Source organism: Colletotrichum scovillei, assembly GCF_011075155.1.
Source record: "Colletotrichum scovillei strain TJNH1 chromosome Unknown Contig00002, whole genome shotgun sequence".
Taxonomy (NCBI): Eukaryota; Fungi; Ascomycota; class Sordariomycetes; order Glomerellales; family Glomerellaceae; genus Colletotrichum; species Colletotrichum scovillei.
In genome coordinates, this window is record NW_023336260.1 from 4,195,577 (window position 1) to 4,210,472 (window position 14,896).

The 14,896-nt window shown below is 48.5% G+C and overlaps 6 protein-coding genes across 6 annotated transcripts; 4 read left to right on the forward strand and 2 right to left on the reverse strand.

Moving 5' to 3' along the window:
- Nucleotides 1-658: 658 nt before the first annotated feature.
- On the reverse strand, nucleotides 659-1,510 carry HER10_EVM0004325 (uncharacterized protein; the record flags this gene model as incomplete). Its single annotated transcript, XM_035473974.1, has 2 exons — nucleotides 659-1,224; nucleotides 1,279-1,510. The coding sequence occupies 2 exons, from the start codon at nucleotides 1,508-1,510 to the stop codon at nucleotides 659-661; spliced, it is 798 nt and encodes a 265-aa protein (XP_035337116.1).
- Nucleotides 1,511-2,258: 748 nt separating this feature from the next.
- On the forward strand, nucleotides 2,259-4,060 carry HER10_EVM0005119 (uncharacterized protein; the record flags this gene model as incomplete). The annotated part of the gene is made up of 4 exons (XM_035474743.1): nucleotides 2,259-2,551; nucleotides 2,622-3,152; nucleotides 3,213-3,769; nucleotides 3,825-4,060. 4 exons carry the CDS (start codon nucleotides 2,259-2,261, stop codon nucleotides 4,058-4,060), a joined length of 1,617 nt encoding a protein of 538 aa, XP_035337182.1.
- A 3,353-nt stretch (nucleotides 4,061-7,413) lies between these two features.
- HER10_EVM0009933 (uncharacterized protein) lies at nucleotides 7,414-8,543 on the forward strand (the record flags this gene model as incomplete). The annotated part of the gene is made up of 2 exons (XM_035479404.1): nucleotides 7,414-8,151; nucleotides 8,211-8,543. The coding sequence occupies 2 exons, from the start codon at nucleotides 7,414-7,416 to the stop codon at nucleotides 8,541-8,543; spliced, it is 1,071 nt and encodes a 356-aa protein (XP_035337584.1).
- Nucleotides 8,544-9,024: 481 nt separating this feature from the next.
- On the forward strand, nucleotides 9,025-10,675 carry HER10_EVM0000426 (FAD binding domain-containing protein; the record flags this gene model as incomplete). The annotated part of the gene is made up of 4 exons (XM_035470209.1): nucleotides 9,025-9,323; nucleotides 9,374-9,645; nucleotides 9,730-10,103; nucleotides 10,178-10,675. The coding sequence occupies 4 exons, from the start codon at nucleotides 9,025-9,027 to the stop codon at nucleotides 10,673-10,675; spliced, it is 1,443 nt and encodes a 480-aa protein (XP_035336804.1).
- A 358-nt stretch (nucleotides 10,676-11,033) lies between these two features.
- On the reverse strand, nucleotides 11,034-12,548 carry HER10_EVM0009940 (uncharacterized protein; the record flags this gene model as incomplete). Its single annotated transcript, XM_035479411.1, has 1 exon — nucleotides 11,034-12,548. One exon carries the CDS (start codon nucleotides 12,546-12,548, stop codon nucleotides 11,034-11,036), a length of 1,515 nt encoding a protein of 504 aa, XP_035337585.1.
- Nucleotides 12,549-13,425: 877 nt separating this feature from the next.
- HER10_EVM0013365 (uncharacterized protein) lies at nucleotides 13,426-14,025 on the forward strand (the record flags this gene model as incomplete). Its single annotated transcript, XM_035482726.1, has 1 exon — nucleotides 13,426-14,025. One exon carries the CDS (start codon nucleotides 13,426-13,428, stop codon nucleotides 14,023-14,025), a length of 600 nt encoding a protein of 199 aa, XP_035337866.1.
- Between the last annotated feature and the right edge of the window lie 871 nt (nucleotides 14,026-14,896).

Consider the following 14,896-nt stretch of genomic DNA (forward strand, 5'->3'; position numbering starts at 1 on the left):
ACGCCTTGATTCTCCATGGAGTATCCGTATTGACAAGCTTAAATTCGAAGACGCGTACGAACTGGGCCACGAACTTGTGCAGCTCAACCTATAGAAAAGCATAGCTGGTCAGTTTTACCTCCCCTCAAGGCTCGTGGTTCCGTCCGACTTACCAGCGCAATATTCCTTCCGATACACATTCTCGGTCCGCTACCGCCGAACGTCATCGTACTACGATCAAAGTATCTCGTCTTGTCTTCGTTTTCGAGCCATCGGCCCGGGCGGAACTCGTTTGCATCTGAACCCCATATTTCCTGATCGCGATTTTGAGCTATAGGGCTGATCCCAATCGTTGTGTTCACTGGGATCTTGATACCCCTAACCTTAAAGTCAGGTGGTGTTTGTCGTGGGAGCTGAAAGACGATGGACGGTAGTAGTCGAATGGCCTCCTTGATGACTGCTTGCAGGTAGGGCAGCTTTTGGGTTTCCAGGTAAGAAATGGGTGTTTTCAAATTATTGATATTATAAAAGTTGTCAATTTCCTCTCTCAGCTTAGCCAGCACTTCTGGATTTGTTGCCAAGTAGTAGAGGCAGGTTCGCATGCCAATAGAGGTTGTGTCTGCTCCTGCCCCACTAAACTTTCTCTTAGTAGCTATGCGTCATGACGAGGAGATCAGGCTTACACTAAATTCATCGCCTCCACCAAGATTTCAAGGAAGGAAGCTGGTTTCCCTTCGAGATCCTTCATTCTGCAGAAATGTGCTAGAAGGTCTTCTCGTCCGGTCATCTCAGGGTTGTCTAGTCGCTTCTGGACTTTCATCGCGGACCAATTGCGGAAAGCTACCAGGGGTTGGTCTGCATTGAAGAATCCAGTAATCATCTGAGCACCACGACTTGTAACAAGCCATAACCACCGAGGGAGGTGGCCGACGGATGACAAAAGCTTGAAAACATTGAATATGGTTTTTCGAAGTTCACCGACGTCCTTTTCCTCCTGAAGATGGCCAAATTGGGAACCATAGCCGAGTTCACCAACTACATCAAATGCAAACGCATTAGTCCATACAGCCATGTCAACGATTTCGCCAGCTTGGGCGTATTTCCCGAGCTTTCGGATTAGTAAATCGAGGCAGGCCTGAATATGGACCTCGTATTTGAGGACTGAAGACATTGAGTAAGCACTCGCCAGGCGCTTTCTTAGGAAGCTATGGTGCTTCTTGTCCAATTCCGAGAATAGTTGAGGTGCTGTATTGGGAGGATCCCAAATGGAGTACCAATCCGTTTTGGTGGCATTGTGACCGTGGCCGTACAAGTTTTTCATGGCGTACTCGTCCACTACAGAAACTTCGTTCGGTGCAATTCGTACCACTCTTCCGTATTTGTTATGGATGGAGAGTATGTCATCATGCCAGTTGCCTTGAATGTATTTTGTTGTGCGCCAGAGACCTGTTAATCTGGCTGGCAGAGGGCCCGGCAAATGGGAGAGAGGATGCAAAAAAAGTCTGTAGAATAAGGTGGCAATGATAGCCATGGCGCTGGCAAAAATGCAGGACAATATCGCGGGCATGACATCCATCTCTCGTTGTACGCTTAGCCAGTCAAACCAAGTGGAGTGTAGTGTCATGTTGAGAAGGAGGACCGTGGTCATGAGCCGGGCGCCTGCGTGCAAAGTATTGATGTTCTACAGAATCATCAAATACCCCCAAGGGATTGCAGCTAATGAAATATCTGGGGTAGCATCTCGTTCCCTTTTTTCTCTTCGAACTAATAGCCAACATTCGGGCCAGAGCATTGAATGTGCCCGCGATACGGATGTGGGGCCTTGTCATGCACCCTTGATCTGTTGGTTAGGTATGTAATTAACTAACCCGGAGGTATTGGGTACGACGAACGGTGCCTAACTGAGTACTCTACCTTTTACCAAAGACAATGCAATTGACTTTTACCTTAGTCAGAAGTTCAACTGACAACTACATCACACTCAACATGAGCAACATGGCTCGCACATAGAAGTCCCCCGATGAGGGGAACGAGTGGGGACGGGTGGGGCTCGCTCAAGTCTGGTTAGAAGTTCGAATGGAGCTTTGAATTGAGTGTGGCTAGGAGTGTGCGGAGTGAGGATACGGATTCGGCGGATTGCGGGGAACGTCGTGTGGGGTCTGTGGGTAATTCCTGTGAGAAGGAGTTTCTAGTTGTTAGTACCAGATTAGCATTATTACTCGTTTCCGAACGAGAGGTTAGACATTGCGAAAAGATTTTTTCTAGGTTGCTTCGATCAGATGGCAGTCTCTATAGTCAGAGCTCATTTTCCTACCGTCGGCAGTCTTGAAGCTACAGTCAGTTGCAAATTATTTACGCCATTCAGCATGATATCGCAAAAAGCCCTATTTGTGTCTTTAATAGGACTAGCTACTGTTCTTGCACTATGGCTGCTGAGAGCATCTCGGCGTGACAAAGGGTTCAAGCTCCCCCCACAAGTCCCTGGCATTCCGGTGTTCGGCAACACATTTCAAATTCCCGCCCTGCAACAGGGCCCTTGGGCTAAGAAGCTAGCTGAAAAATATGGCGAAATGTGAGTCGTGTATCGTGTTAAGCTGGCTTGGCTATGATTTCTACTTCAAGGCTGACTCGCTTGTTTATAGGTTCACTTGCAAGTTTGGCGGCTCGACATGGGTTTTCTTGAACTCTTCCCGGGTTGTCAATGATTTGCTTGAGCGCAGAGCTGCCATTTATTCGTCGAGGCCACCGTTTCCCATGACTCAAGGCATTATGTCAGGCGATTCACGTATCGTCCTCATGCCTTACAATGAAAGATGGCGCATGCTGCGTAAAATTATGCACCAAATCTTGAGCTCTAGGCAGCAAGATATCTTCAAACCTTTCCAAGATCTCGAATCAAAGAACCTCTGCTGGGATTATCTGCAGACACCCAGCAGATGGTGGTCAGCCAATGCTCGCTATGCCAATTCTGTCATAATGAGCGTCGTCTTCGGCCGTCGGTCAACACTCGATGACCCAGATGTGGTTGAACTGTTCGAAACTCTTGAACTATTCTTAGAGAATCAACAACCAGGCGTTAACATTGTTGATGCATTTCCAGTACTCGAGAAGATTCCCAGGGTCCTCCAATGGTGGCGGCCCCGGGGAGAAAGAGTGTTTCACAAGACCGCGAAGTACGTGTCCAATCGTCAACTCTCATTATTCACTCGAGTGACTAACATGTGCTTTTCTAGGGTTTACAAACGCGAGATAGCCAAGATGGAAGAACAAATGGCCAACGGAACCCAGCGAGAATGCTTCGGTACCGACTTTCTCAACACCGAGGAGGTCAAGACAATGACGGAGGTGCAAAAGCTCTTTGTTTTCGGTACACTAATGGAAGCTGGAAGCGACACATCTCGAGTCACCCTTGGCCAAATAATCGCAGGCGCAGCCACTTACCCTGACTGGGTGATACGGGCGCGTGCACAACTGGATGAAGTTTGTGGCTCCAATGCAGAACGTTTGCCTGTGTGGGAGGATAGGGAAAGACTCAATTATATATCGGCCGTGGTTAAAGAAGGTTTCCGCTGGCGACCAAACATTGCAGAGATTGGCGCACCAACCATGCTGATCAAGGATGACAAGTATGAAGATTACCATTTTCCCGCCGGCACAATCTTCACTTGGAATGCCTGGGCAATTGCTCTGAGCCCCGAGGAATACGATCGACCGGAAGAATTTTGGCCAGAGAGATTTCTCGATGGTAACGAAGAAAACGCTTTAAAAGGGCATTGGGCATTTGGTCCAGGTAAGCTTTCCCCCAGTCGACACGAGACATTAGCAGGGGAATGATACTTGTTCAGGCCGCCGAGTATGTGTCGGATGGAAAGTGGGAGAGATGAATGTCTGGATCGCCATTGCACGACTCTTGTATTGTTTTGATTTTGAGCAACTACCGGGGAAACCGATAGACACGATGAGGATCCCCCAGATTACCAAACACACCGCACCTTTTGACGTCAAGGTAAGTCCTCGGAGTGAGGAGCACGCGGCTCTCATCCGCAGAGATTGCGCGGATGCAGTAGCTGCGAGGTACTAAGGTTGCAGAGGCGCAATTGGGAGAGGCAGATTCTACATAGCACAAGCGGCTTCCTGCTTGCCGGAGCCTCTGCTCTACCTCAATACAAGGTTTCTTTCTCATCGCATAGCAAGCACGTAATTAAAATTATTTCCTCCATATGAATTGAGTTTTGATTCACAAGCAGAAGTCGAGTAGTTTAGGTGTATCTCCCTCGCAACCTCCAGCTATCGGGTGCTTTCGTTACTAGAACTACTGAAAACTTTACAAGGTTCTAAGTCATGAACAAAGCCCATGTGATCATGTATGTTATATAGGCCAAGATACTCGCGCCGCACAGTTTACCAAGGCATAGACTGACATACGTGAGGAGGAATATAATATTCAAGATATACGAACCATGGCCCCATGATTCTTATCCCATAGACTGGGCTCATCAGACCAGACTAAAATAACTTCAACGGGGACTCTTGAACTAAGGCTCGATCGCTAGCGTGACTTTTGTAATGACAATGATGAACTGAAGCCGTAAAAGTTGTGACAGCATCAAGTAAGTAATGTTCGAGACCCATATTGATCACATAGGGACAATGACATGGCGTATTGCATGTAATAGCTCAAGTTGAGGTTCCTATGCCAGCTTTCTTAGCTAGACAGGCTGAAGTGGGCCATGATATCTCCCTGTAGCATGATATCAATCAAGAGTCGGCGAGAATCCTACGCTGTTCTCTTCATTTCTCTTTTATTCACATCGACCTTGCTAATCGAGCAAACGAGTCATTCCTTTGAGATCTGGTTATATAAAATTAAGTTACCCGCGAGCACTACCTCGTGGGTACAGAGAGATGCTAGCTAGAGAGGTCTCTCATCGTTGGAAGACCACGAGCCGAGTATTCAAGTGCATCCGCTGTTGCGCTAATCCTTTCGCCGATTACTTCGATACCTCCAGAATCACTACCAGAGCCTACAATGCGTTTTCGTATTCAGGAACCGCGGCAAGCGATTTTCGAGACATAATTCATACTCAATATCAATCTAGCTCCGTCTGTATAGGAGAATCCGAGTAGAGAGTTGGCGCAGAATAGCAACATACCTCGATTTAGTAGTATGGTAATCTTTAGTAATAAGTAGTTAACTGTCATGATTTAATATGAAGCGAAACTCCGGGAAACAGGTATGTTACAGTAAGCTTATAACGGAGGTCTCGTGGAGCATAAGGGATGCGAGCATGCGAGCAAAGCGAACCTCACATTAGGTACCAAGTTGAATGAATCACTATTTCTTAGAAAAATCAAAACTGACACAAATAAGAAACTAGGGAATCAGCCTGCGCTGACCTTCACGCATGGCCTCGTCAAGCTCAGATCCCATCCATAAATGCTGTGTCTGGTCCAGCTTATCTTCCACATCGGTGAACTCTTTGCCATGAACAATGAACGACTTCCCATTAATCTTAGGTCGAATCACCGGCACCAAGGAGGCCTTGGCGACATCTTCAGGCGTATTCGCTGGTAAATCGCCCCACAATCTCTTGATGTCCTCCGGTACCATGGCAGTGACTTGAGGCAAGGGTTACCAGCAGCTTTGGGAAAAAGGGCTTAAGTAGAGGGATCTCACTTGTGAACCAGGGAGCAATCATGTTGACGCTGATGTTGTGCTTTAGGAGCTGAGTTCTCAGCCCCCGCATCAGGCCTAAAACCCCACTCTTACTGGCGCAGTACGTATATAATGGCGGTGTATCGATGTAGCTGGCTACAGAGCCCATCAAGACAAGCTGTGATGCTTTATCTGGGTGCTTGTTGAAGAAGTGAATAGCACATGTGGCTACATACCATGTCCCGATTAAATTAACGTTCAGAACCGAGAGATCTGGAGCTGTCAGTGTCGACGTTGGCGCAGTGGACTCGTGCTTGTTGATGGCTGCGTTAGATATGACAGCATCGATCGGACCCAAAGTGCTATATGTTTCCTCAAAAAAGGAGGCAACATCACCCCAATTGCTAACGTCACACTTGTTGAAGAGAATGTTTCTGTTGATAGGAAGTGATTAGAGTCTTATCCATGATACCATGTACAAATATGGCATTGGACGCACGTTTTCAGCTCTCGTTCCAAATCTCGGCCCTTGGCCTCGTTAACATCACAGAAAGCTACTTTCGCTCCGTTTTCTAGAGGAGTCAGCCTACTGTAGATAAATTCCACACCATCAAAGGCAGACATACGGTGCGCGAGCTTAGCGGTAGAGCGGCCAATGCCTGTAGCTGCTCCCGTGATAAGTATCACTTTGCCACTTAAGCCTCTCAGTTCTTCGTCTTCAACCGAGTATTTCGACATGGTTCTTGTGTAACCGACCGAAACGAGTACAATGTCCTAGTTGTGATACAGGTCGTTTTCTTGGCGATCGTGAGGCCTAAAGACATTTGTTACAAAGCGAGGATCCAAGTGGAAGACATATACAGTAGAAAGTGGCTTGATTCTTCTAAGTATGGGACCCGTAAGGGGTCGTATCTAAATACCGTACGAAGCGGGCAGTCGTCTTGTAGTAAGCGGTCTCGTACGGCAATAAGTGGGCAGCGCCACGTGTGGCGTTGCGACAACATTAAACCGTTCTGATTCTAATTATGCTGATGACACAACGAAGCGATTTCGTTAGTCAAGACTTTCTCACGAATCCCTCCACCTTCTCTGCAAGTCAAGAATGTGGGGTTCATGGGGTAAGTAACATACAATGCCACCAAGCTGACAATGACCACCTGGATTCACCCTACATCACTACACTCCCCCGCATTTTGTTAGTCATTAGACGTTGAGGACGGCTGCTCTTCTATCAAGGGGAGTCAAATCCAATATTACTGTGTTCATAATGACCACTTAAGTTTACCCCACAGCATTACAGTCCCCCACAATTGACTAGCAGGTTAAGGGCGTCTATTTTTGATCAGAGGGAGGGGTGTTTGATTACGGGGGAATCGTAGACTCTGGTGAACCCGAGTTACAACAGTGGGGTTAATTCGACTCCAAGTTGACCCAAAGAAGTTGTCTTTTTAGCAATACTAGGGATAACCTTAGCTGGATTAGTACCATCTACTCATCAGTCTCACCTCAAATTCCACAAGACATACTACTCATTACGCTATCACTCCGGTATTTTCCATTATGCATCAGTCTGCGAAAGTCATCGTTGTCGGCGCAGGCCCTGTTGGCCTGTTCCTTTCACTCAAGCTTGCACGCCAAGGGGTTGATGTGCTGATACTAGAAGCTGAGTCTGGTATCTTGCAAAGCCCCAGGGCCACAACGTCAGGGATAACCAAACAGAAGTCTTGATAGCTCTTCTAACTGAGTCTGATAGTTACATGCCCATTGTATTAGACGAGATGGCGAAGGTGGGGATTGTCGATGACCTCGTCAAGGCAGGACACATAAACTACGAAGGCATTCAGTTCCGCCAATCATATGCAAGAGGCGGCGAGGTTCTGGGAAGCCTCAAGATGTCTCAAGTTCCCAAAGGGACTGTGAAATACAACTATGCAGGAATTCACCTTGGTCAACATCTGGTAGCAAAGATTATCCTCGAACACTGCCAGAAGCAGCAGTCCTTTCGAATCCTTTGGAAGCATCGCTTTGTCGGGGCCAACCAGACCAACAATAGCAAACCTGTTGAAGTACTTGCAGTTGGACCTTCTGGAGAGGTTGCCTTCACCTGTGATTATTTGATAGGTTGCGATGGTGCGAGCAGTGCCGTCAGGCGATCGTTGTGTATTCCCTTTGAAGGATTCACTTGGACTGATTTCCGGTTTGTTGCATCAAACGTCAACTACAATTTCGAGAAGTATGGGTTTGCGACCGCGAACATGATTGTCGACGAGGAAGACTGGGCAGTCATCGCTAGAACTGGCCCAGGAGACGAACCATGGCGAGTTGCATTTGGCGTCCCGGCCGACATCGTGGATTCAGACATCATCAAGCAACTCCATGAGAAGTACGAGCGTCTACTTCCAGGACCTAGACCCTTGGAGTACGATCTGGTGAATGCCAATCCGTATTGGGCCCATCAAAGGTGTGCCAAGACATTCCATAATGAGAGAATTGTTCTCTGTGGTGATGCTGCGCATGTAAGTCATGTTCAATATCGCGCTGCTTAGAATAAGCTGACTTTATTCGTCTTCTAAAGTCCAACAACCCAATTGGCGGACTTGGTCTGACAACTGGATTCCTAGACTCTGCAGCACTTGGGAATTGCCTTTTGAGAATTCTGATCCTCGAAGAAGAGGCCGGCCCGCTCCTGTCACGATATGGAGAAGTTCGAAAGGCAACGTGGCAAGAATTCACAAATAAGGCATCGACAGACTTCAAGCTACGTTTGCACTCCGATGATCCTGAAGTTGTCGCTGAGAGGGAGGCTTTTATCTATGCGCTGAATAACGACCCCGATGTGCATAAAAAGGCGGCGTCATCCATGAACGAAAACATTCAGGACATGTTTGAAGGTCCATTAATGCTGTAGAATAGGTTTCCGATGAAAATTTCCGCAAGCGTGAGCTTGCTTATTACATAAGGAAAGACTTTCCCTGGGTCGTATTGTGCACTAACTTGTCGGCCACTCCCGGTTCGTCCTAAAGATCGGAGTTTCGGCTCCTCCCGGTGTCCTTATAATGACATCTAAAATGTTGCTGTGGAGATACTGGGTCAAGGAGATGGCGATGAGCCAAGTTAATTGGAGAACTAGCGATACGAGCTGCTACATGCTAGGCTCTGTGACCAGTGGATAACGGGGGATACAAGGTCAAGATTCCGTGATACCGAACCGCCGGCGGCGGAATTTGCCAAGATCCGAAATGTCGCCATCTGCAAGAGACATGGAACAAGGTAGAGCTACTCTAAGCGAAAGAGATCACAGGAAACCTATATTTGCTGTCCAAGTCGACCTTTTGTTCTTCCATGTTCTCCGGTACTTCTTTCATGCTCTATTGCTCCTATCCAACGCCATGGGTATCAAAATCATCATTGTAGGAGGCAGTGTCGCTGGCCTTTCTCTTGCCAATATGCTAGAGAGATTCGACATCGATTACACGATTCTCGAAGCGTATTCTGAAATTGCGCCCCAAGTTGGAGCTAGCATCGGCTTACTTCCTAACGGCCTGCGCATTCTGGATCAATTAGGCTGCTATGAGCGACTCCGAGAGGCTGCTGGAAACTACTATCACAGGGTGACCTTCCGCGATGCGAATGGGAAACCCATCTCCTCAACGCCCGGACCTACAATGTCAGAAAGAATGGAGAAACAGTCAGTTGAATTCTTTGAAGAGTTTATGTCCATGACACTAACCAACAAAGCGCCGGATACGCGTCTTTGTGGGTAGATAGACAAATGTTACTTCAAATCCTGTACGACAACTTGAAACAAAAGGACAAAGTCCTCACGAACAAGCGCGTCGTCCACGTGGAAACCAGCTCTACAGGAGTTGTGATCACGACGGAAGATGGATCGACACATACCGGCGATATCCTGGTTGGCGGTGATGGAGTTCATAGTAAGGTACGGGAAGAGATGTGGCGGATAGCTAGTGTCTCTGATCCAATTGCATTTCCCCAAGAAGAGAGATCAAGTAAGTATCTATGGATTCCCCTAACGTTGCACTGACGTACCTACTTGTATTGGCGAAGAGAGAGGTACTAACAGTTATGCATAGTTGCACAATCGAGTATGAAGTGCATCTTCGGAATTTCTAGACAACCAGTAAACTTCCCGCCTGGTGCCACTCAGCAGAGCACCTTTTTCCGAGGCCATCTATACTTGGTTATATCCGCACCGGGAAACCGGGTGTATTGGTTCCTGTTCCACGAATTAGGAGAGACAAAATTCGGAAAAGACATTCCTAAATTCTCTAAGGAGGATGAGTTGCTCCTGTCGACACAACACCGAGAAGATCACATCACAGAAGAACTGACGTTCGGGGATCTCTACGACAACCGCATCAAGTCTACATTGGTCCCATTAGAGGAACATGTCTTCAGGCGATGGCATTTCCAGAGGATTCTTATTATCGGTGATGCGGCAACCAAGGTACGACCGTAAACCATGGACCCAGGACTACATATACTACAAAAGTGGATAGTTGTGCTAATAATACCATCTAGGTCCATCCGATCTCAGCTCAAGGAGGAAACGGTGCGATTGAGGCGGCAGCGAATCTTGTCAACGCCCTCACGCGTAACGAGATTCCAACGTCTCCAGACCTCCAACTCGAATTCATCGAAAAGGCGCTGAGTGAAGTATGCGCAATTCGATATGAACGGGCCTCCAGCATGATGAAGAAGGGTCGTCGGGATGGCGCATTCCTCTGCCAACAGCCGCCGTTTTCAGGGCTTATTATACATTACGTTTTGCCCTGGCTCGGGGATGACCTCTTCTTCAGGGAGGTTCTCAAGCAGTCTCTTGCTGGTCCACATATCGAGAAGCTCCCTGCACCGGAAAGACCCCATACGACGCCTTACAATGACGAGTTGCCTCCAATTTCTTCAAGGTACTGCTTGTTTGGTTGGACTACCGGGACGCTCTTAGTGGTGACTCTTGGTATGTCTCTATACCTAGCTCAAAGTGCTGGACGGTTGGTATGGGTGGCCAAAAGCCGCTAGTGGAATACATGCACAGGGTTCTTTTCTTACTTTCACTCGTTCAATGTCTTGCCGCTTCATTCCTTTTACATCTATAGTATTAGATCTATCCATAGCCAGTCAATGAATTAAGTGGCTATTAGTTTGTCCTAAGCACCTCGCTAGCATCAAGCTGGAGACTTGCATCAAACAGTCTATCATTTTAGGTTTGTGCAAGGAAGCGGATAGAGAAGTGAGGTTATCATTATCCAGCAAAAAGCGGGCACTCAGTAATCAAATTAAAGGCAGAAAATGGAATCATGCATCAACTTTTCTCTTGACTGAATAATCCTTCAACGAGGCCACTCCGACATGATTTAATCTCAGCATTCGAGAAGAATTAAAACCCATAGGATTTCCACCGGCTGTCGACCTTATCCTGGATATCTTGGGGGTAAGAACCTCGGAAAGACGCCGATTTCCAATTCTCTTTAGCTTCTGTGAACTCTTCAGGGAACATGCAACATCGTACAACCTTGAAATGATTTCTCCCCTTCCTGAGTCCCCGACCGACATATGGAATCAACGGGATATTCCCATACTCGTCGAAGAAAAATTCGTTCACCTTAGGCTGGCACCTGGTGGCTTCGGCCCAGATCACGTCGTTAAGATCAGTTGGGTCGATGTCCTCTCCGACCAGGTACACTTTAGGGATGTAGAAGCCTGGCTTCGAGGCGAAGACGATTGTGCCTACCTTTGTACAAAATTCCTCCATATCGGTCCTCAGGGCACGAAGCGCGGCCCAGTCTACCTGTAGAGCGAACCAGAGGCAGTGAGATTCAAACGGGCTCCAGACCATCTTGATGGGAAGGCCGGCGGCTTGGCAAATGTTGAGCACCTCGGCCGCCTGAGTCAGAGCCCACACTGTTTCGCTCTCCTCTGTCGCCCGTCCCGTGACGCAGATTGGCAAAATGGGATCCTTTCGGTATGTGATGGCATCAACTCGGAAGACAGGGGCAGGTTTAGGCACTCCTTGAAAGGCATGACCATGATACTCGACAAAAGGCCCCTCGTTCGCCGTCTCCGTCGCGGAGACAAGACCCTCAAGAACCAATTCGGCATCGCGGGGGATCCGAATCTCGCTAGTCTCACACTTGGTGACCTCCACTGGCTTGCCGATCAGGGCGCCTACAAAACCGCTCTCATTCACACCCTTCGGAATGGGCATCCCGCTCACTATGATGGCGGCAGGCGGTACCCCGAAACACAGGGCAAAGGGCATGTCCTCGCCCTTTTCTAGCCACGTATTGCGGATACGACCAATGTCTTGCGCGGACATTGTCGGGCAGACCATCGTCCGTTTCCCATTGACCATGCCGCGGGTAATGGACCAGTTGACCCACGCCCCGTCGGGGCTCTGCACAATGAACATGCCAAAGGTCTGAAGATAACGACCACCATCAGCCTCATGTAGCATGGGGATTGGAAGGCTTTCGAGGTCAATATCTTCTCCGGCGATGTTGAATTCTTTTACGGAGCCAGTTTCGAACTCGACTGGGGGGATGGGCAGGAGCCTTCTTGCTTGGTTGATTGCTTCGATGATGTCTCGTCCACTCGATGTAGACGGTAGCCCCAATGACTTCGCGATGCGGATGAAACGCTTGCCAGGAAGCTTGCTCGCTCCGACCGGCGCACCAAGAACACGAAAGAGACCATTTTCGGTGCGACCCTTGACGCATTGAAAGAGAGGGGCCTTGTCTCTGGTTTCGTAGACCTTTCGTGTGATGGCTGCTAGCTCCAGATGAGGATCGACCTCTTTTGTGATGCTTAGCAGGTCGTTCTCTTCGGCCAACTCTTCGATAAAGGCGCGGAAGCTGGCCGCGGATGATTTGGTGTTCTCAGCCTTTGAGTCCATTGCCATTTATTTGGATTCAAGTAGGAAATGATGGTTGAGGAGATGAGGTGTCGAGTTGAACGACATTTTTGATTCTTCAATCACACGTTGCCCGAGGGCATTTATAAGTCGCCGTTTGAACAATGCCCACATGCACTCTGGAAACTTCCTGGTCATAGAAAACACGGGCCATTTAGAGCGCCGGTAGAAATGGCTTAGGTTGAGTGTATAGTATGTTAATGGGGCTCAAATGTACTTTGAGCTTCACATAACGCCGAGTCCCAATGTAGAGGTCAATTCGTGATTGCAGAGGCCGAACTAGGTCCTTAGGGTAAACACACATTGTCTAAATTTTTCGTCGACCGAGTTTATCGCGTAAGAATCGGCTCAACTCCCGTAGCGTCGACCGGAAGGTCATCCGTCGCGAGATCCACAACATCTCCGGCGTCAGACATGATGCCTCCGCCGATTTACAATAGATCGAACAAACCCCGTAGCATTTACAGCACAGCCGCGTCTTATATCCGCCACTATTTCCATTTTTTCTCCACTAATTCAGAGGCCTAGTCGTCGTTTTTACGTTACTATTACGTCTTTAAGACAATGTCGGCCCCGGCGCGGAGCGGAACTATACGTGACCGCCGATGCTGTTGAAGATTCGCGCGTTCGGTTCTCCGTGTCTTATGGACCTTGGAACACTTACTGTGAATATCTTCGCGGTAGATGGCTCTAAGCCCTAAACCAGTTGTTTCAGGTTCAAAAGACAAAACATCAAATCTGGTGACTTTAGCTCTAGACAATCTTGGCTGTAAAAGTTGGATGTCATGCCCCTGTGCAAACACATCTTTTTGAGTGGTTCTTACACTGCCTCTTCCCATCGCAAACGTAGCCATACAGAATGACGATAGAAAGCATGAATACCTCACAACGAAAACGCATTATCGTCGCTCTCACAGGCGCAACTGGAGCTATCCTTGGAATCAAGACCCTCATCGCCCTCCGACGACTCAATGTCGAGACGCACCTCATCATGACCAAGTGGGCTGAAAGCACCCTCAAGCACGAGACAGACTACACCCCGGCGGCCGTCCGCGCCCTCGCGGATCACGTTCACAACAACAGCGACATGTCCGCCCCAATCGCAAGCGGGTCGTTCCGAGTAGACGGTATGATCGTGGTGCCTTGTAGTATGCGAACGCTTGCTGCAATACGCGCGGGGTTATGCGACTCGCTTGTCGCCCGCGCGGCTGACGTGGTGATTAAAGAGCGCCGAACGCTTGTACTCGCCGCACGGGAGTGTCCCCTGAGCGGAATTCACCTCGACAACATGCTCTCTCTGGCACGGAACGGAGTCGTTATCTTTCCGCCGGTGCCCGCGTTTTACCAACGCCCGGCGACGGTGGACGATCTCGTCGAGCATAGTGTTGGACGAATGCTCGATCTGTTTGACCTAGATACGGGGGGGTTTGAGCGATGGGGAGGTTTTCAAAGAGATTGATGGGTTCCGTATCTGGAAATCAGGAATGGTCGTTGCGGAAATCATTCGATCCTTGGAGTTAGTTATTTGCGTGGGTGTTCACAGCACCGAAAAGCATTGGTTTCGCCGAGCAGTTGAAAAGAAAAGGGACTGCAACTTTACTAGAGGCATGAGCAAGATGGTGCTCGGGATGCAAGCCACGTCGACCGCAACCTGCGCGGACCCAGGACACTCTGGGTCCTCTAAGCCTTAGGTTTCCAAGATCACGTCAAAGACCCCAAGGACAAGACGAAGTGAATAGAGTTTTTAGATTCATTGGAGCTATGCAGCAAGCATTCATCTGATTACGCTTGTGGGAAAGATGGTGAAACACCCTCCACTGAAGGACCCGTGGTGCGGCCCGCCCAACCACTCCGCTGATCGCCATGGTACAAGTTTTACAGCATCACGCAACCGATGGTCAGCCGCAAGGGGGCCAAATTCAGATCCAGAATCGAAAAGTTTGCGAGTGAGAGATCATGTAAACATTGTGCGTATGAGCTGCTCGATACGATCCTTGATCTGGAGACTACAGCTCGTCATGGGCTTCGCTCTGACTGAATACACTGACCCTATGACTTCCACTCTGTGAAACAAAAGCATCCAGCTGCTCGACTGTCAACATTTGAGTAAAGTTGCCCGCGAAAGATACAATGTCGTTTGAACCGGCGCGATATAGCCTGATTGATGGATATGAATCTATCTCGATTGGCACATCGTTCGCGTCGACATCAATACTTGCCAGCGCGACTTTGTCCGACAGCCCAAACTCGGTGTATTTGAAACCAAGCTCATTCATTGGAGTACGCAGACTGTTTGGCTTGTAAGTTCTGCATTCGATAGCACACAGATA